This window comes from Macaca fascicularis, chromosome 13, assembly GCF_037993035.2.
Source record: "Macaca fascicularis isolate 582-1 chromosome 13, T2T-MFA8v1.1".
In the NCBI taxonomy this organism is placed as follows: Eukaryota; Metazoa; Chordata; class Mammalia; order Primates; family Cercopithecidae; genus Macaca; species Macaca fascicularis.
The window spans coordinates 83601573-83623898 of record NC_088387.1 but is presented as its reverse complement, the minus strand read 5'-3'; the positions used below and the strand labels follow the sequence as shown (position 1 = coordinate 83623898).

The following is a 22326-nucleotide window of genomic DNA, read 5'->3' as shown; positions in this document are numbered from 1 at the left end:
AAGAAAAAAAATTCCTGTAAGGGGAAAAGCATATGCATCAACAAGTGTGTACAAGACACTGCGGAGGATAAAAACATACATAACTGTCCCTATCTGCAAATAGTTTACAATTTATATACTATCTCTAATGTATTTCATATAACTTTAAAGCTTTTTAAAACTTTCTCTCAAAAATTAAGCCTGACTCACTACTTAATAACATTTCCCTTTTTTTTTTTTAAACTAAAAGTAAAATGAGAAGGAAGTCGACATTGTGGCTTGTGCCTATAATCCCAGCAACTTGGGAGGCTGAGGCCAGAGGATTGCTTGAGGCCAGGAGTTCAAGACCACCAGCCTAGGCAATACAGCAGGACCCCCCCATCTAAAACATTTTTTAAAATAAATATACATCAATAAGCTGGGCATAGTGTTGCATGCCTGTAGCCCCAGCTATTTGGGAGGCTGAGGTGGGAGGATCACTTGAGCTCAGGGAAGTTGAGGCTGCAGTAGGCTGTGATTGCACCACTGCATTCCAGGCTAGGACATGAGCAAGACCCTGTCTCAAAAAAAAATAAAGTGTTTCTTACTTTTTATTAAGGAATTTTCAAACATACACAAAAATATAGATAGGTTTAATGAATCCCCACATACCTATCACTCAGCTTCAGTAATTGTCAATATTTGGCTGTCTTACTTCATCTACCTACCCTTCACACGTAGTTTTGAAAGACAGAATATTTCAAAGCAAATTTCAGATGTTATTCCACCCATAAATCATTCAGTGGTTTTTTTTCTCTTTTTTAAACCATCATTCATCACCACACCCAATAAGGTTCCCCTATTATTTAAATACCCTTTAGATCCAGGATCAAAGTAAATTACACAGCACAAAGTTTCAAAAATTAAACTTGAGTTTTCTCATGCCTGTAATCCCAGCACTTCAGGAGGCCAAGGTGGGTGGATCATGAAGTCCAGGAGTTTGAGACGAGCCTGGCCAACATGGTGAAACCCCGTCTCTACCAAAAATACAAAAATTAGCTGGGTGTGGTGGCAGGTGCCTATAATTCCAGCTACTTGGAAAGCTGAGGCAGGAGAATTGCTTGAACCTGGGAGGCGGGGGTTGCAGTGAGCTGAGATTGTGCCACTGCACTACAGTCTGGGGGACAGAGTGAGACTCGTCTCAAAAAAAAAAAGAGGCCATTGTTAGTATAATGGAGACAATAAACAAGCGGTAACAATTTCACTTGGCACAAATTAAAACAACAGAATACCATTTTTAATCTATCATACTGGTAAAAATTGAGTATCTGACAACACTCAGTGTTGCTAAGAGTGCTGAGCAATGAACATTTTCATATACCACAGGTGGTAATGTAAACTGGTGCAACCTTTATAAGGTACAATCTAGCAACATTTTACCTAACTATAAATCTTCATGTCCTACACTACTGAAAAACTGTCCTAAAAACACACATTAGAAAGTGCAACTATTGATCAGTCGTGGTTGCTCACGTCTGTAATCCTAGCACTTTAGGAGGCTGAGGCAGAGCTCAGGAGTTCAAGACCAGCCTGGGCAACACAGTGAGACCTTGTCTCTATTAAAAAAAAAAAAAAAAAAAAATTAAAAACTAAAAAATATTAAAAAATAAAAAAGTGCAACTATAAGGATGTTTATATTATATTACAATAACAGATAAAAACAAACAGAAGCAACCAGAGTGTTCATCAGTGGGGAGATATGGTAAATAAGACAAAACTGTGATACATCTCAATTATAAATAGCTATCCTGAAAATGCTTTAAAAAAGCAGCTTTGAATGTGGCAATATAGAAATAGCTCCAAGATATATTAAGTGAAAACAGCAAGACATAGGCAAGTATGTACAGAAGAATCATTTTGTTTTTCTATTTTTTTTTTTTGAGACGGAGTCTTGCTCTGTTGCCCAGGTTGGAGGACAATGGCGTGATCTCGGCTCACTGCAACCTCACCTCCTGGGTTCAAGCAATTCTCCTGCCTCAGCCTCCCAAGTAGCTGAAACTACAAGTGTGTGCCACCACGCCGGGTTAATTTTTTTTTTTTTTGTATTTTTAGTAGAGACAGGGTTTCGCCATGTTGGCCAGGCTGGTCTCAAACTCCTGACCTCAGACGATCCGCCTGCCTCAGTCTCCCCAAGTGCTGGAATTACAGGTGTGAGCCACAGGGCCCGGCCAAGTTTTAAAAATATATATAATTATATACACACACTAGGGAAGAAAAAAAGAATGAGACAAAAGGTTCGAGGTTGTAGAAAGATTTAACTTTTCATTTTGTACCTTTATGTACTGTCTGAGTTTTCTAACCATATGCATGTATTGCTTTCCTCTAAAATGATCAATAGGGATTGTAGAAGTTATAGCTTGAAGGTGATTCCAACCTCCTGGTACTCCCACCCTGTATAGTCCCCTCCCACACTCACTGTACTATGTTTGGTCTCTGTGACCAAAAAAATTGTAACGTTAAGTGATGGTATGCCACTTCCAATGTTAGGTTATAAAAAACATTGTTGATTTATCTCTTGGATCACTCAGAGAGAAGTCAGCTACCATGAAAAGGCCAATGTGGCTTGACTGAGCCTGCACACAACAACATGAGTGCGCCTGGGGGTGGATCTTCTGGCTTCAGTCAAGCCCTGAGATTACTGCAGACTTAGATAACAGTTTGACTGCCAACTTCATGAGAGATCCTAAGCCTGAATCACCCAGCTGAAATGCACCCAAAATACTAACCCTCAGAAACAGTAAGATGATAAATGTTTGCTGTTTTAAGATGCTAAATTGTATAGCAATTTGTTATACAGCAATACAGGAATTAATATGCCTTTTGTTTTCGTATTTATCTGTATTTTTTAAGAAGCCTATTAAGTGTTATTTTTATATTACCATGAATGTTTCTGTGAAGGTAACTCCCACTAAATAATTATGACACAAATACAGCATTTTACTTACTCGGGACTCTTATCTGATAGTGATTCAGTGCCGTCAGGGCTTCTACTGCATCAGTTTTGCACTCCCATTCTAATAGCCCAGAAAGTGTTTTGGCTGAAGCTAAAACAAAAAAACACAAACTCAGTTATTATTACTTGCTTATCACCAACTTAACCAGAAAACTTTAAAAGAGGGACTGTTCACTTACGTTTTGCATCAAACACTTTATATTTGATGAATGTAAGAACTTCATGGTCATTACACAACTGCCAAAGAAAGTAAAACTTCATTAAAAATATAGTCAAAATAATATCCCACTTTTTTACAGAAAGTAAACTTTATGGCAGAATTTAAGTTTCAATTCTGGAATGAATGGATTAAATCAAGTATGTTTTTACATACTTTCTCAAGTTGTATGAGAAAATCAATTAAAAACAGTAAAATTCTATAAATTATGTTAAGTAACTTAGTGCCGTACAATAAAATCACCAATTTGTTAACTAAAATACATATTCTCAGAGTTGACCAGGATTTATCTAGTACTTAAGGTAGGGAGTAGAGTTCCAGAAAATCATTTATCTGAAGCATTTCTTACAATTCTTACTTAGCATTTTCTAAGTTAGGGGAAACAATATGGATAAAATTTTGTTGTGGGTGAGATTTAAAGACATGAATGTCTTTAAATAACTTTCTGAATGCAGGAGTAAGACGACCTCATTCTAATTCCAACTCTCAAAAGGACTGAACCACACATCAACAAAGACCAATGAGGAATGGAGGCCAGAAAAGTACAACAGTCAAAGAATAAATTATCCGTACCAAGTAAATAAAATACTAATAATATCAAAAGCAAAAGAATGAGCAAGGCGACTTCCAAATGAAGCTAAAACAGATTTTAAAATAGGAAATGGCAACATTCTATACACATTTGTATTTCAGTGCCTACCTTTGTGAAGGTCTCCTCTGTGACACACAATGGAACATTATAATAATGCAAAACACAGGAGGGTGGCTGGATTATATTCTTAGATGCTTGGCCAGCACTTGTAAAGCGATTATTTTTGCTCATTGCAAAATCCTTGTAGCTACTCGTACCATCCTCCAGCTCAAATATTTGACTTGGAACAACTGAATGTTGTTTAGACACACTAAAGATTAGAAAGAAAAGACATACAAAAGTACTTTGTTAGATAAAAAGCAACAAGTAGTCTCAGAATGCTGATATATTTTGCTTGCATAAATCTTAACCAAAAAAGGCATACATAGAGCTATTTAAATAGAGGATTTAGTTTGGGTTATAATCAATCACTCTTGTAGTTTAGACATCAATTAGAAAGAAAATCTATTAAATATATTCTCATATTAGAAAACTTTAACATAAAAACTTGCCCATTTTAACGTTTTATCATCATAAAACTAAAAATCAGGTATAGCTAAGCAAAATCTGAGTGATATGACCCTAATCCTTATCTAAAATAACAATACTACAGCTGTTGTTTAAGATGTGCCCTCAGTTACATTAAAATATTCTCAAGTTGACATTAATGTCTCTAATAAAAAAGGATAAAGATTTAAAAATATTTTTAAAAATTTATCATTTAAGATAGATAATTACCAAACATTAAGTCTTTTCCCAAATAATTTGACATTATTAAGGTGTGTGACAGCTCTTTCTACAGCATACTCATCACCCATTTCTACCAGTGCTGTACCAGGAATGGTCTTCATAAATTTTACCTGTAAACACAAAATCCCAAAAAGGTGACCATTTAATTCCCTTTTACAGTAGCAGAATTTTTTAAAGACAATATGACCTAAGTGGTTTAAAATACAGAAGATCACCTGGATTTTAACTATATTCTGCCATGTTACGAGATACCCTTAACTCTTATCAAAATTCAGTAGTTAAAAAGGAACACTATACTACTATTGTATAGCCCACTGAAGAACAGCACATTAATACATAATGTTATATATTAATTATGTGATTTGAGGGCAATATACTTAACTTCTCTGAGCCATGGATTGTTGTTGAAAATGTAGATAATACCATCTGGCAGGACTCATTAATATTTATTCTTTCAACAAATATTTATTAAGTGTCTAATATGTATTCATAAGCACTGTGGTAGGTACTGGGGATTTAATGGTGAATGTTAACAGACATTATCTTCCTGAACCTTATATTCTAGTAGTTAAGTCAGAAATGTAAAAGTAAACAAATAGTAATTACAAACTATGTAGAATTCTATTAATGCAACAAACAAGATGCTATAAAAGAAATAATACAAAATAGCCTTGAGATAGCATGGTCACAGGAAGGCCTGTACAACGTAGGGGAATACATGTTATTTCAGGACAGTTTGGGCAGAGGCCAAAGTTACCCTCTTGTACTATTTCCAGTTTTAGAATATAATGCTGTAAGGGTTAGAAGGTGTAAAGTATGATATCATTCAGCATAGTGCTTAGTCTTGGAAGTCCCTAAGTAGCTATTAAGTACAGTAGTTCCCCCTTATCTTTGAGGGATACATTCCAAGAACCCCAATGGATGCCTAAAACTGCAGACAATGCCTGGCGCAGTGGCTCACACCTGTAATCCCAGCACTTTGAGAGGCCAAGGTGGGATGCTTGGTTGAGCCTAGGAGCTTGAGACCAGCCTAGGCAACATAGTTGAGACCCCATCTCTACAAAAAAAAAAAATGCAAAAACTAGCTGGGCATGGTGGCACACACCTGTAGTCCCAGCTACTCAGAGCGAGACTCCGTCTCGAAAAGAGAAGAGAAGAGAAAAAAGAAAGGAGAAAAGAAAGGAGGGAGGAAAGGAAGAAAGGAAGGAAAGAAAGAAGGAAGGAAGGAGGGAAGGAGGGAAGGAGGGAGGGAGGGAGGGAAGGAAGGAAGGAGGGAAGAAAGGAAAAGAAAGGAAAAGAAGACAGATAGAGGTTAAGCATAGTATATACTATATATAAGCATAGCATATATATACTACACTTTTTCCTGTACATACATACCTATGATAAAGTTTAATTTATAAATTAGGCACAGTAATAGACTAACAAAACAATAAAATAGAAAAGTTATAAATGATCTACTATAATAAAAATTATGTGAACATGCTCTCTCTCTCACAGAATCTTATTTTACTGTAGTCACCTATTGTTGGAGCAGTTAACAGTGAGTAACTGAAAGCAAAACTGTGGATAAGGGAGGCCTCCTGTATCAATGGCATAGATGACACCTTGAATGTATTTCCTTCTTATCTATTGACCTCTAAAGAATACTGAGAATATATTTACACAACAAATGCAACATGGCATCTATTTCCATCACTTCAACTACCCACTTTAATAGGATATACTACACCTGTACTTAAACAAAACTCAGTTGTAACAATTTTTCAGCTTTATTTGAAATCTCTTGTCTTCTCATGGGCTAAATTCTCTCCCTTGATTTAATCCAATGACTATCTACAAATCTAATAGTGACTAAATATACACATTAAATATGTGGTTCTTGTATTGGTAAATCTTCAAAAGAAAGAAAAAATTAACTATATATGGATCTTTAAAGGATTATGATAGTTTGAGTTCAATGTACCACAGCCTATCATTTAAAATGTTTTAAAAACTTGGGAGATGTAGAGTGAAAGACACTAGAATTACTCAAATAACATATAGAAAATCTAAGTTTCATTAGAAAAAGTAATTTGAGTTTCTAAATCATGAGACAGTTTATAACACAAAAGACAAAGATCTACTAAAAATGTTGATTAAATTGCCTGATTCTGATTGTCTGCATATGTGAATAGCACAAAAAGAAAATATAAAAAGTTAAAATATACATTAAAGCCCATTTAATTATCAAACATGCAGTTCCCTCCACTTAACACTTGGGTCTAAGATAAAGTGTCTGTGTGAAAATAATACTTCTCCCAATGCTACTAAACCTATCCCATGTATTCTTGGCCAGTTACGCAAGCGTAAGTATCCCATATGTTATCCCCCAGACCAAATGTGGAGTTTTCTTTTTTTTTTTTTTTCCTACTGTGATCAAATGGTTGACAAAATCCTTGTTTCAGAATTTTGAAGAGTTGCTTCCTTTGATCAAGGAGGCTTTAGAATTAATCAACTAAGAACTAAATGTACCAACTTTTTAAGCCATGTTCCCCTCCCACACAGTGACTCACATGCTGCAAGTACTTACTGTTGCAAAGAACACTAAAATCACTTAAAACAGGAAAAAAACACATTACTACAGTACTAAAACTCAAATTAGCAAGTGTATCAAACAACTGGTAACTTAAGACTACCATTCACTTTCCTAGTTAAATTTTCCATGATTCTTTCAAAAACTATTTATCTCACATTTGTGAGACATCAATAAATAAAATGTCGTAGATTTGGGGAAAACACAGTTATTTGATAATAAAGTTACAATTATTAAAGACCTCCAAAATATGTAAATTGCTAGACAGAAAGTTTTGGACACATTCTATCAAAGTGGGTCAGTTTCAAATACTGATTGAGCTAAATGCACATGGTTCCTCTGAAGATAATAGAACCCTGGCATTTAGGAGGCAAGTGCCTAAATTCTAGAACTCTTCTGAAATTCACAACTTCTGGCTGGGCTCTTAAGCTTGTTTTTACATATACCCTCCATGAAAGTAACTGTTCTTTCAACATGTTAAATGCTAGAATCTCTTTGAAATGAGATCACAAAAATAGAGACTTCATGCCTCTCATACCATAAGGTTGATTACTACTGCTTTAGATTTCTTTTTATAATGGTTATTTAAAAAATATTTGTAATATCAACAACCTATACTTATTACTTACCAACAAAAAACATTTTCCAGAGTTCCTATATAATGGATTTTTAGCTTATGTGGGTCATTACTGAAAGAACTTGGATATTCCTGATACAAGGAGAAGACACGTATTTGCAGCCTTTTCAGAATTACTACTGAGTATCCTAGCAAAAGAAACTAATATAAAGAGAAACTTACCTTCTCAATATTTCCATATAAGCAGAATAGGTTGAAGACTCTTGAACAATTCATTTTTAGTTGATGTAATCCACTAACCATTACAACTGAACCAGAGGGATTTCCTCCATGCATGTAAGAGGAAGAAGCCTGTGGTAATGGATAAGCAACAAGCTCAGGTGTATCTCGAGAGCCCATTCTGTAACGACTTGGCAAAGGCAATAATGGACCATGGGATCCTATAAAAATGATCAAAATAAACAAATTAACTAACATATACATATAGTTCTGTTTGTAAATACTTTAGGAGATATACTGCACCACACAAAAAATAAACTCTTAATATTAGCTAGTTTGATGTACAAAGAAAATTCAAATGTATGGATATTTCAGTATAACCCAAGGAAAATTAATAAAATTTGTATTCATTTGCACCAGATACAATATATATTGACCTATACCTGCATACACCAGGCTATGAGTTTATATTTTTAAAATATGATAGTTTAACAAAAAAGGCAATGAGGTGGGGGTTAAGAAAATGAATGTAAAATTTGGGGCCACTGTATATAAATTATACCTCAAATTTTAAAAATATCACACACCAGGTCCTATGGGGGGGGGCAGGGATAGCATTAGGAGATATAGCTAATGTAAATGACGAGTTAATGGGTACAGCACACCAGCATGGCACATGTATACATATGTAACAAACCTGCACATTATGCACATGTACCCTAGAACTTAAAGTATAATAAAATAAATAAATAAATAAATAATAAACCTCCTGCCAATGTCTTTTGGAGGAGTAATAATATTACATGTACAGTGAAATCTAGGAAGCTATCTCTATACAGATATAATAAAAAGAACCTCTTCAGTCCCACTGAAAAGTTGTTTCCTTGAATATATTTTACTGTGTACTTTCAGGTTGGTATCTTATTCCTAATTCTAATTTAGGAAACTAAACCCTATATTTAGTTAATAACTCAACTACACACAGGTGTCTTATTACAACTTCCATTTTTGAAACAATATCAAAAACCCAGAAGGAAATAATGCCTGAGTATCTAAAACTATTTCAGCAGAAACACACACACAAATCTGTGTTTCTTACATTGAGAATCCTCATTAAGAATCAACTTGCTAACTTTAGAGTAGCTTTAAACAACTTTATCTGTTTTTCCCATCCACAATAAAAGTAACAAAAAATAAAGCGAGAGTGTAGAATGAAAAGAAATGACGGTGGAGAAAACTGACACTCAAAGTAGGCACAGGGCACATTTTACAGCAATAAGAAGACAGAGAAACTCAAAAGCAGCAACTAAGATGGAGACATGCAGCTCAGAAACAGAAACCCAGGGCCGGGCGCGGTGGCTCAAGCCTGTAATCCCAGCACTTTGGGAGGCCGAGACGGGTGGATCACAAGGTCAGGAGATCGAGACCATCCTGGCTAACCCGGTGAAACCCCGTCTCTACTAAAAAATACAAAAAACTAGCCGGGCGAGGTGGCGGGCGCCTGTAGTCCCAGCTACTCGGGAGGCTGAGGCAGGAGAATGGCGTGAACCCGGGAGGCAGAGCTTGCAGTGAGCTGAGATCCGGCCACTGCACTCCAGCCTGGGTGACAGAGCGAGACCCCGTCTCAAAAAAAAAAAAAAAAAAAAAAAAAGAAACAGAAACCCTACACATCTTAGGTGCTCCTAAGTTAATTATAACAGAAGCATCGTCTGGGGTACGTGCAAAGGTCCCCCTGATGTGCAAAACCAATCCAAAAACCCAAGTCCTTTCTCCATTTCTCAAGAACTAAAGAGTATGCAATGTCACTGAGTTGCACTTTTTGTAAGTAAGACTAAGGGACAACTGTCATCTACCTACTAAGTGAATTACTAAGAACTACTAAATTTTGGTATTCATAACATACTATTAGAGCTTATGGTGGACTCCAATTTTCGGTATTCTAATAACAGCTGCCATTCATAACAACACAGTAACACTACCACCAAGCACACGCAAACACGGTGTGAATTTCGGCAGTTTCAGGGAGGAATACTTTATCAATTTATCATCATCAGTGTCTCCTTAAATTGGTCATGGATTTCAACTACTCCTTTTATTGGCAACTGGTAGTTTAACAAAACAATCCAGCCGGGCGCGGTGGCTCACGCCTGTAATCCCAGCACTTTGGGAGGCCGAGGCGGGCGGATCACAAGGTCAGGAGATCGAGACCACGGTGAAACCCCGTCTCTACTAAAAATACAAAAAATTAGGTGGGCGCGGTTGTGGGCACCTGTAGTCCCAGCTACTCGGGAGGCTGAGGCAGGAGAATGGCGTGAACCCGGGAGGCAGAGCTTGCAGTGAGCCGAGATCGCGCCACTGCACTCCAGCCTGGGCAACAGAGCGAGACTCCGTCTCAAAAAAAAAAAAAAAAAACAAAAACAAAACAATCCAAATGAGCGACTGTTTAGTAATTACATATTTTAGCCTCTTAGACTGTTGTACACACACCAAGATTCAAATATCAATTATTCTTATTCCTACTGCAAAAGTACATATACATAATATACTGCCTCCCCACCACCTACCATTTGCTTATACAGTAATAACACTTCACCATCATCACACTGAATTTTCTTTTTCATGGAAGTAAAAAGACACATGGTAGATAGGCAGTGGAAACTTTTACTCTATGTATAGTGGCTAAGGTCCAAAACCTCTGAGATCTACAGCCCTAACAACCAAAATCAGTCCAAAAGAATAACTGATGTTTATAATTATGACTTTGAACCATCATTATTAAATTACCTTATCTATACTACTTAAATTATTTCCTATATTGTTTAAGATAAGAAAAATCAGAAGTCTTTTAAAAGTTTTCTATACTAAATTGATAATAGAAAGTCTGGGTGTTCAAAAAACTAATGCTTCAAATATTTAAAAAACTGATGTGGAAAAATAAATGGTATATTAACATCTTGAAGGCATTTTTCATCTTTTAAGCTTTAAAATCTTTGGTCTACAAACCATATCCAAAGATGCTACAAATTAATATACAAACTCTTCTTGAGCTTATAGCAAATAAATCTATATATCAATTTCTGCCACAGTTCAACTAAGAAAGCTTCTACCAGCTCATATCATTAAGTCTGGGCTTCCCAAATTAAAAGATGTAAAGAATTGTGATGATTCACATATATTTCATACTGCTATAATAAACCAATGAATAAACTTACTCTGATGGAATCTATGGGTCCTGAACCATAATTAACTCTTTCTATTCCCTTATAGGTCATCATATAGGAAAAGGAAAGGTAATCTATAAGGTGATTCCAAAATGCAAGTAAACCTGTTTTGCCGAACTGCTGTTCTGAAGGGATACATTTGTGATTTGCAATATTTGTCAAAAGGCTCAATATCACTAGCACACATCCCCATCTTTGCTTTTTCCCCTATTACTCATCTTACTTCACTTCTCTGCCTCTTTATTCACTCTCTTTCCTCCTATATCCCATTTTGCTTACTTCTCTAGAAAAGTAGAACAAATTAACCTCAGAGTTAAATATCTTAATGGAGACAGGTCAGAATGGATATCCCCCTAATACAATCCCACCACAACTCTCAAAAAATTTCACAATAGGCTTTTTAAAAATAAAAAATTTTTGCAGGGTATATAACATATTTTGTTTATACTCTTTTTTGGTAAAAATTTTATAAAGGCAGGCAGACTTATACTAAGAAAAAATCTGTTTCCACACTACTACAGTACAGTTCCTTGTCCGCCATTTATTCTTTCACAGATGTTTCTAATCCCCTTTGGCAAACTATTTAACCAGGTTTTAGCCTTCAGCTGACTGCCATGACTCTACAACTATACTACAAACTTGCAACGGCAAATTTTTTGTAATCCTCCATTATTAAAGTGCAAAAGACACCCAATGTTTCTTTATTGCAGGATCAGAACTACCCATACAACCATGTTTAATATTTACTCTGTTACAGGAATAACTAAGAAAAATAATCAAGGTACACATTCACTAAACCAACTGTAGTAAGATTTTCATTCTATACCACACTTACTGTTTTGACAAAACAGAGATGGTTTCAATCTTTTCTGCCATATAGACTATGGAACCTTAAAACACACACACACACACACACACACACACACACTCTCTCTCACTCTCTCTCTCTCTCTCTCTCTCTCTCCCCCCCCCACCAGAGTTCAAAAGAAAAACACTAGAAAATAAGCCAAAACTCACAGCTAAGAATGGTCATTAAAGTAAATATGTAAGCAATTTGAACCATTTAGGACAATAGGCAATACTAGGTGCTTTTCAGTGACCAATCCCAAGACTACAACATAGCAATTTCTATTTTCTGCCACTTTTAATAGTATTGTGCTTCAACTTTAAAGCACAGAATAGGTAGAGTCAATAACTACCACTAAAAACTAAAGAATATTTTAAAACCATTTACAGCTAGTTAAAAGATCTACTTATAAGGACAATAGTTTGATACCTAATGTTACCCTAACTTTTTCCTGGGGCAGATTATTATTCTAGGTTCCATAACCTTGTCAACGTAGCAAACAGTAAAAGCTGAGAAGTTTTAAAAGGGGAATAAATATGAACAAATTTAACTGAAGCCAAAATACCAGCTATAGAACTAAAAGGTGAGTCTAACCAAAAGCATGGTTCCTTTTTGACAAATACCCTATTCTTTCTGCCTTTATTACTCAAAATTCCTCTTTGTTCCTAATTGCTGGAATGAAAGAAAATACACTTACTGAACAATAATTCTTCTTTCTGGTCCTCTTACAAGCCAGAACCCATTAAAAATCAAAACCAAACCAAAATATAACGGCAAAAAAGTATTCAATCCCCGACTAGTAGCTCTCACTTATCTCAATGTTTTTTTTTATAATCAATATCCTAAGAAAACAAATTTTGGACAACTCCTGGGAGTACATTATAAGGGACTGATCCCATATAAACCGAGGCAGATGCGCAGGAAAAATACAGAGACAAGAAATGTGCCATACTTCATCAGAAATGCAGCAAGTCAAACAGTTCATCTATACTACCTTCTTTCTGCCTTGACAACTTACCATAGCCATCATGTCTAAACGAAGAAGGGTGTTCTCCCAAAATGGCTTGTCTCTGGCGACCCTTTCCTCTATCTGACACAAAAGTAGAAACATGATTTTAACAATTTTGACCCAAGTACTTAACAGAGTTCTCAGATGGGAAACACCCATTCAAAACATCCAATACAACAATTCATAAAAGAAATATGATTCCTGGTTAACTTTAAACATCCATTCATATCCAATTTAAATACAACACCAAGAGTGTAAAAAATTAATTCTATCTAACAAATTCCACTTAACTTGAATATATCTTTTTGGCAAATGCCAAATACAATCACACTTTCAAATTTAAGGAAGAATGGATACTTTTCAGAAAGTGAATGTACACAATGCTAGAGGTTTGACACTGTACAGAAGTTTTTACCAATACATGTCTTTAAAACAAGCTTTAAGTGCAGTACTTTTGAAAGACAGTACCTGAATCATACTATTAGCTTCAACAGCAACACATTTTCAAAGTGGGCTTCTTTCAAGAAGTTTCAGCATAAGCCAACAACAACCTGTATTACATGGTTTCACAATCAGTAAACACAGAGTATTTTACATGTATATGCACATATTTACAAACACCTGACTTGAGAGCTGAAAATGTTCACATCACTGGCTCATATTATATCATGAATAGGTCATTGTCTATTGACCTTAACACCAGGTAGGACTATGAGCAACCCCCAAACTTTAAAGATGCCAAGATAAAGCTAACCAAGGGGGCTACATTATTGGATGAGAATACTACAATACTCTAAAGGATAATTTTTATTCTAGCTACATTTTCAGAAAAAGCATGCCAATTTTCCCAAATCTAATTAGAGACATCAACAAAAAAATTACTTATAAGTTTCTAAAATAGCACCTCCCATGTTGGTTAGTAAATTTTAAAAATCATTGTACAATACTTTTAGAAAGTTTGCTGATGAAATTACAGTGCCCAATAAGATTTTTAAAAACATGAATCTTAAGACTCTGGTCATTCTAATCCTTGAATATTCAGAGAGGCTTTACCTATATCCTTAGTCATTTAAACAAATGAGGTTTATGGGAGATGAGAAATACTTTAATTTTCACTTCAGTCTAGAGAAGTAGAGTTTTAATCATGTATTCCAAGTTATTGTAGCATTGAAATGGACTGACACCATCTAGTTTAACTTTTATTCAATGTAAAAATTCTCTTTACATCATCTCTGTCAGTTGGGACCATTTAGCTTCTGCTTACCCAAAACCAATAAGAAGATTTCCAGATAGCCCTAAATTGTGAGAAAATTAATTTTTATATTGTATAGAAATTGATCCTCTACCCATATTCTACCCCATTTGGGGCCTTACAGACTTAGTCATTGTCCAAAACCTCTTCTAAATGCTTGAGTAGTTATTATGACTGTCCCCCCGACCCCATTTCCCCCAAGTCATTTCTTCTTCAATCTTAACATTCACAGTTCCTTCTACTACATGGCTTCTAACGTCTCTCATCATGCAAGTCTCACTCCTTTTGAGCCAATCTAGCCTACTAATCCATCCTGTTAATATTCCTCTGCTTAAGCATATGCCATCGAACACTAAATACAATTCCTTATCTGACCTAGGAATCTTAAAACCACAACCATAATGTCTTCATGACTCAGTTTTACTGAGTTAACAGTGTGCTATAAAGGAAAGAGAACTGGGTTGGGAATCAGATGATTCCAATTTAAACCACTAGTTTGCTGTATAGTCACAGAAACAATTTTCATTCATAAATGAAGGAGTTAGATTATCTTCCAAGGTATCTTTCAGCCAAACATTCTCATTAATAATTCACTTCATTTGAAGTATTCGCTACCTAATAGGTCACGTAAAACAGAAGTGAGCAGAAAGCTGAACACTAAATATAACAGTTTCTTTTTTTTTTCTTTTTTTTTTTTGAGACGGAGTCTCGCTCTGTCGCCCAGGCTGGAGTGCAGTGGCCGGATCTCAGCTCACTGCAAGCTCCGCCTCCCGGGTTTACGCCATTCTCCTGCCTCAGGCTCCCAAGTAGCTGGGACTACAGGCGCCCGCCACCTCGCCCGGCTAGTTTTTTTGGTATTTTTTAGTAGAGTCGGGGTTTCACTGTGTTAGCCAGGATGGTCTCAATCTCCTGACCTCGTGATCTGCCCGTCTCGGCCTCCCAAAGTGCTGGGATTACAGGCTTGAGCCACCGCGCCCGGCTAAATGTAAGTTTCTAAACAGTGGTAAGCTTTCCTAGAGTCAATTGATCTGATGGAAGCTGTGGACCTTCTCCCCAAAAAGATGCACCTATCTACAGGTTTTAAGATTTCTGGAGGGGTTCCCTGGCATCCTGGTTAGGGATTCTTTACACTAAAATATAACTCAAGCTGAAAAGGGCTTTGAAAAAAGTGAAGTTATGTTTTTAAAAGAGCTATTTTTTTTTTTTTTTTTTGGTAAAAAAAAGTTTATGAAGGTCTTTATTTAGGGATAGCAACCTAACAGTTTCAATAGCTATCAACTTGAGTGTAAGCTAAGAGCTCTACAGAAACAAAAACATAAACTGTTATGGTCTTGCAAGACAAATATCTGTAAGGAATTAGAAAACAAAAAAAATTCCTTGAAAGCATAAACTAAAACTCTTTTACTTGCTTTAATTATATTTCACTATTCACTTATCTACCTTACACATTTCCAAACTTATCTGACCGACTAGAATTATATGAAGAACTAACCTCAGCTGGCTTTGTGTAAACTTCAGACCTTTTAAAAGAATAAATGTAAACACTATTAAAATAAGCTTATCTATACCTTAAAAGAGACCCTGAGAAAACCACAACCAAAACTATTTCAAATGAGATTTTTTTGTTAAAAAACAAAACCGAGTGGTCAAAAACTGTAAATTGACAGAAGTGAGAGATTTCTCATCAACCACTTGTCCTGTTGTTTGAGTGCTAAGGATTTGCTTTTTAATACTGACATCAACTGCACCAACCCTAGGCCAAGCAGATTTCCATAAGTAGTGAAAAACATGGGGTCTAGCCAAAGCTGCATTACAAAACAAATCTATTTGCAATTTCATGCATGAGGCAAGATCATTTCCTGGGAATTGAGAGTTAAAGGAGCCAATCATGTAAAAGTCCTAAATATGCAAACATGCAAAAGATCAATCATCACATTGTCTTTTTCTTTTTGCTAGAGTACATGCACTATAGAGTACCCACTGCCCAAGATATTTTGTATGCCATAAAATTTTTTTCTAGTCACTGACTTTTACAGACATACTTATCTTGAGTTTTTCCAATCTGTGGTTCAAACACTGATATTGTAGTTAAGATGTAGCCAATACTGCAGCCCCCTTGTTTTTACAAGATCCACATTTTAATTTGTATATTCCAGAATTGCCACACACTTAGTTGAACAATTTTATCAGTCAAATTTATGCTCATGAAATCTAGCACTTATAGGTGAAGATGCATCTCAAATGAAATGCTCTTATTTTCAGATTTATCAAGTTTAAATATATTCTACCTTGAACAGACATGTTACTTTCACCTACATTTGAAATGTCAAAATTTCTAGTTACACAAATTGACATAGTGATAACCTTAAATTGTTACAAAAAGTGACAACTTATAAACAGCCACTTTACAAAAATCAAACCACACAGAACATCTTTCACATATAATGCACCTTTTCGTTATGTTAGAATTTGTTTAGTGTCCACAATTGAGGAAAAAACAAAAAATTTAAAAAGTAAACAAGTGCAGCAAGTGTGCACCTTTCTAATCCTTTTATTTTTACTATCTGTGTGGATTGGTTGAGCGTTATCAATTCCCAAGACCTGTTAATAAACTGGTCCTCGTTATTTGCCAATTAACAATTTGAATCTAAGCTGCAAACAGTTACAGTAATGGGCATTAAGATTTACAACATTGCAGATGAAGTCTAGTTTCCGTTAGTGGAAAGTCTTAATTTCTACAACTGAAACCTTAAGGGAAATCAGACCAATATATACATACAACTTGAATAAATGGGCACAGTCTATCATGGTGTTCATCCCATGCAATTCTGAAGTACTGTTAAGTGTCCTCCTTTAAAAACTTGGGGTGATGGTGCATGCAGTATGCAGTCAAGGTGAATTGCGAGTCTGAGTTTTTCAGAGGGCTTTTTGCTGATGCCGATGTTGTGCATGATGAAGTGTAGAGTCAGCCTGCTGGAGTCCTCTATCCTTCTTAATGCCTCGTCCAGCTTGGGGGAAAGTCCTTTCCATAGAGAAGCAGTGTGCAAGTTTGCAGTTTGTAAGGAATATTCTGAATCAGTTTCCTCTCCTCCAAAGAGAGAGAGCTGCTTGGAGAAATGCAAGTCCTTGAACTGCGGGCGTGCCTGAATGTGTGGGCTCCTTGTTGAACTAAATATAAATAGCTCAGTACATACCAGTAGGGGGCACTAATGTTCAAGGTTATTTTCCAGCATTACATGGCCTTTTGCAACAAAAGCATTCATCAACAAGGTTTTCATTTGAACTAGCTCATCTCAGGAAAAAAAGAATCTAACTGCATGTAAATATTTGTCAGCAGATTAAGTACATTCTAAAATGCATGAAATACCTACCTCGTCTTCCCAAATATGGTTTAGTGTAGTCCCAACTGTCATTGTCATTCCTAATAACATTTAGACGAGTTGGCTGTTAAGATTGAAAATAATGTAAGTTCAAATTGTATATCCAAAGCATAAATATTTCTTTGGTAGGGTGTTGAAAAAAATATTTACCCGTGCATATTCAATTTTTAGTGTGCAACATCCAGCATATATATCAGCTCCATTGAGTGCTGCTTTAGCTTTCTGGGCACAAAGGACTGATTCAAACATAAGCTCTATTAAGGAAATTTGGTTTAAGGTATCTGATACTTAATCATTATTCACTCCCAAAGGACAGGATTGAAAATAATCAGAAGTAGCTCTTTTATTTCTGGAAATGTTTTACCTATTTCAGGATGAATTTTAACAGAATTGTTTGTTTTGTTTTGTTTTTGAGACGGAGTCTTGCTCTGTCGCCAGGCTGGAATGCAGTGGTGCAATCTGGGCTCACTGCAACCTCCATCTCCCGGGTTCAAGCAATTCTCCTGCCTCAGCCTCCCGAGTAGCTGGGACTACAGGTGTGCGCCACCACACCCAGCTGATGTTTTATTTTTTTAGCAGAGACAGGGTTTCACCATGTTGGCCAGGATGGTCTTGATCTCTTGACTTCGTGATCCGCCCACCCTGGCCTCTCAAAGTGCTGGGATCACAGACGTGAGCCACCGCGCCTGGCCAGGAGAATTTATTTTTAAGATCAAGGGTGGCTGGGCACAGTGGCTCATATCTGTAATCCCAGCACTTTGGGAGGCTGAGGCAGCTCAGGAGTTCGAGACCAGCCTGGTCAACGTGGTGAAGCCCCGTCTCTACTAAAAATACAAAAATTAGCCGGGTGTGGTGGTGGGTGCCTGTCATCCCAGCTACTCGGGAGGCTGAGACAGGAGAATCACTTGACCACAACTCTGTCTTAAAAAAAAAAAAAAAAAAAAAATCAAGGGTACCAAAGAAAACAATACAACCAAACTATCTACCTTAATTCTTTTAGGTCATCATTAGTACTTTATAAATTGGAAAGCAGAGGAGATAATGGAGCATGGTCCCATTCCCTAGCAAAGGACAACTTGCAACCTTGAAACAGAAAAGATTTTACTCTTTAAGAAGAATATTACAAAGACCCAAAATAATACAAAATATATGATTTTTATATATTTCTGAGAAGGCAGAGTTTTATAATACTTTATCTAAAATTTTATCAGTGTTTTAAAAAAATAATACTTAACTCCATAATTTAAAAAAAATAAAATCACAAAGGTATATAAGGTAAAAAAACAAAAAAACAAAAGTGCCTTGCCAGAAGTAAGCACTATTAAAGAGTATGCTGTATATCCCTACCTATTTCTATGCATACACATGCACACGTAGGTTGGGGTTTTCTCTTTATTATTATTTTTCAAGATGGGTCCAGCTTGGGGGAAAGAGTATTATCTATACTATTTTGTAAAACTTGCTCTTTTTACTCAACGTGTGACAAATTTAACATAAAGAAGTTCTTACATAAACCATTACCATTTTAAAGGTTCAATAAAAAAAAGGTAAGATTTTACTGACTCTAAAGTTTTGGTACTTCCAAACTATTTTAAAGAGGGAGTCAGAAAAGTTCACTTGGGATAAATTCCAAAATAGTACAAGTGTACATATCTTCAAATAGTGTTATTTAACAGCTTAAAGAGGAAGTACTAGATTGCTTTCTGGTAGCAAGTCATTCTTATAAATAGTAAAATTCCCTATGAGTACTGCAGTTTCATTTTTTAAATCTAAGTCACGTAGATTTTTGTGAGAGGAGAAAGTAAACACCACTTGTCTAGAAATGCTTAAGCCAGAAAAAATAAGATCTGCATTAATTACACATCAATAAAAATTTACAAATAAAGGATATTCAACCATTGCTTGTATCCCATTTCTTTTGAATATAACAATACGCTGCACTTTGCCAACAGGGTTGCAGACAGTATATAAAACATCCTATGAAGGAAAAGAACAAGATTTCTTCACACTTTACATTTGGAAAAACATTAATGCTATGCTTCGTTTTGTTTTACCTAAAAACCATCAACTGTCAAGATGTCATTTCTATTGATTATTAATAAAATTAGATTTTTAAATTATTACTTTTTTTTTGAGACAGGGTCTCACACTGTTGCTCAGGCTAGAGCGCAGTGGCATGATCACAGTTCCCTACAGCCCTTGACTTCCCAGGCTGAAACGATCCTCCCACCTCAGCCTCCCAAGTAGCTTGAGACTTCAAGGCATGCACCACCACACAAGGTTAATTTTTCATTTTCTGGAGAGACAGAGTCTCACTATGTTGCCCAGGCTGCCTCAAACTCCTAAGCTCAAGGAATCCTACTATCTCAGTCTCCCAAAATACTAGGATTACAGGCATGAACCACCATACTGGCCTAAAATTATTACACTTTAATAAATCTTAAGTTATTTCTTCACCTAAACAATACACCCACATTAAAGTAGTTCCAATGGAACATTTGGAAAGCACTGTCACCTATTTTATCTCCTAAATGAATCCTCAATTGTTATTTTCTTAATAGGTGACTAAAATAACTTCTGATGATATAAAATAAACCGAAACTATAATCAATGAGTATTTTTTCCAAATGTGACTCTGAAATGTTTAATATTATAATCACTTGCATTATAGTAATAAATATGTATTAAGGGCTAATATTAGAACAACTCTGGTACTCATTTTTCAAGGGATAATGGCTATAAAGAAAAGTCCCAAGGAAGATCAAACAGTTAGATGTCACTAAACAAGACGCCTGAGTCATCTAAGATTCTAAATACCTACTTAGGAGTAACTATTCAACTACCAAGAAATTTCTTGAGCACCTATAATTTACAGTTGCATTGTTACACACCAGAGATATAACAAAAAACAGAGTACCTATACTATATTACTTATATGTTTTCCCAACACCGAATATTATAAATATATTAATTATATATATTTATAAGTCTATAAGATACAAAATGTCTAATTAAATCTAAAGAATATCTTACGCTTTAAGTTTATGTCCCAGTATCATATGCCCAGACTACATATGATACCAACTGAAGTTTCCCTTACTATGATGTTCTTCTATTCATTACAAAAATCAAGTGTCTGTGTTACTAGCTTATCACCAGTAACACTTTTCAAAAGAGTAAAGAAGCAGGGAATTTAAAGTAAATCAAAGACAGATTTTTAACAAGCTATTGCAAAATAGTTCAAAATGGTATGTGCATCTTACCGTAACATGGGATTCTGTCACTACCTAGTAGATGCTCTTACACATATGCTGGCATATGCGTGACAGAGATTTTTTGAACCATTTCAAACAAGTCTCTCTAATTCCTTATTATCAAAACCAACACTGGTACTGATTATACATTAAAAATTTCAATGTGCCTATTTAATTATGACAACTGTGCTTATCTTTTTAACTACAGTGCTCAGCATTTTTTCTTTGTTCATTAAACTTGCTAGTCAAGATTAATTTTCAAAATTAAAAAAGCTATTTCCTAGTATCTAGATGGTAATGAAAAAACTACAGATCAGTCACTATGGACACAAACTGCAAAATCACTTTTAATTTCATTTGTCACACTGAAACACATACCACTGTAATTGGATAAAGCGGATTCTGAATTGAGAGCAGAAGAACTTTGTTGCCTCCTGATGGATCATCAGTATTTCCTGGCCTAGTGATCCTTTTGCTTGTAGAATAGTTGAAAAAAGCCTGTTGACCAGCAATGTACACGGGTTCATCTGCAGCAAATGTCACACATTCTTTGGCACTATCTATGTTTTCAAATTCCACTAGAGCCTGTCGTTTAAATGGCATCATCATCACATAGCTGAAAAGGGAGATAAGGAGGAAACACAAAAACACAGGAAGTTCCGTTAACATTATTTGTCCTCAATTAGGTAAAAGCAGACTTTAATACAAATGTGTCAAATCCCACAGATTAGTACTCTTCACTACCTGTGTTCAATGTAAGTCAACTCTTTTTTGAGACAGAGTCTCTCTCTATCACCCAGGCTGGAATGCAGTGGCGCGATCTGGGCTCACTGCAAGCTCCGCCTCTTGGGTTCACGCCATTCTATTGCCTCAGCCTCCTTAGTAGCTGGGACTACAGATGTCCGCCACCATGCCCAGCTAATTTTTTATATTTTCAGTAGAGACAGGGTTTCACTGTGTTAGCCAGGATGGTCTCGATCTCCTGACCTCATGATCCGCCCACCTCAGCCTCCCAAAGTGCTGGGATTACAGGCATAAAATAAATCAACTCTTAAATCATCCAAAGAATTGTGGTACACCAGGTAGATGTACACATATGAAAGCTTATCTCCCAGTGATTAAGTTTATCTACCTCATGATCTCCTCAAAAACAATTACCTGTTATTAGTTACTAACAAGACAACCCAGTTTATTCTTTGGGGTGCTACTCCGAAGCAGTATTAGAAAATTTCAAAGACACAGAAACCAACGGAGACTAAACTCAACAGAAGGTTGGCAGACAGAATCCCTACTTAACAGCAGAAACTACGAACCTCTCTTGAATTTTCTTGAATAAACATCCACACTAACAGCTAAGAACTGACTTTACTTTTAAAACAGATATAAATGGAAGCAACCACAGACTGACCAAAGTTCCAAAGTT

The 22326-nt window shown here is 35.9% G+C and overlaps 1 protein-coding gene across 11 annotated transcripts in view; it reads right to left on the bottom strand.

Moving 5' to 3' along the window:
• HNRNPLL (heterogeneous nuclear ribonucleoprotein L like) overlaps positions 1 to 22326 on the bottom strand; it is a 42977-nt gene that overhangs the window by 4034 nt on the left and 16617 nt on the right. For 4 of the 11 annotated variants that reach the window (XM_074011951.1, XM_065527165.2, XM_074011953.1 and 1 more), the window contains 10 exons: positions 21282 to 21519; positions 19546 to 19626; positions 17800 to 17901; positions 17641 to 17713; positions 13027 to 13098; positions 7944 to 8161; positions 4558 to 4679; positions 3889 to 4090; positions 3151 to 3208; positions 2964 to 3062 (listed from right to left, as the gene is read on the bottom strand). In XM_074011951.1, the coding sequence (XP_073868052.1) occupies positions 2964 to 3062; positions 3151 to 3208; positions 3889 to 4090; positions 4558 to 4679; positions 7944 to 8161; positions 13027 to 13098; positions 17641 to 17713; positions 17800 to 17901; positions 19546 to 19626; positions 21282 to 21519 (1265 nt within the window). Of the gene's footprint in view, positions 1 to 2963; positions 3063 to 3150; positions 3209 to 3888; positions 4091 to 4557; positions 4680 to 7943; positions 8162 to 13026; positions 13099 to 13485; positions 13569 to 17640; positions 17714 to 17799; positions 17902 to 19540; positions 19627 to 21281; positions 21520 to 22326 lie in introns of all 11 variants that reach the window. The other 7 variants (XM_005576085.5, XM_074011952.1, XM_005576084.5 and 4 more) reach the window with 4 other exon arrangements.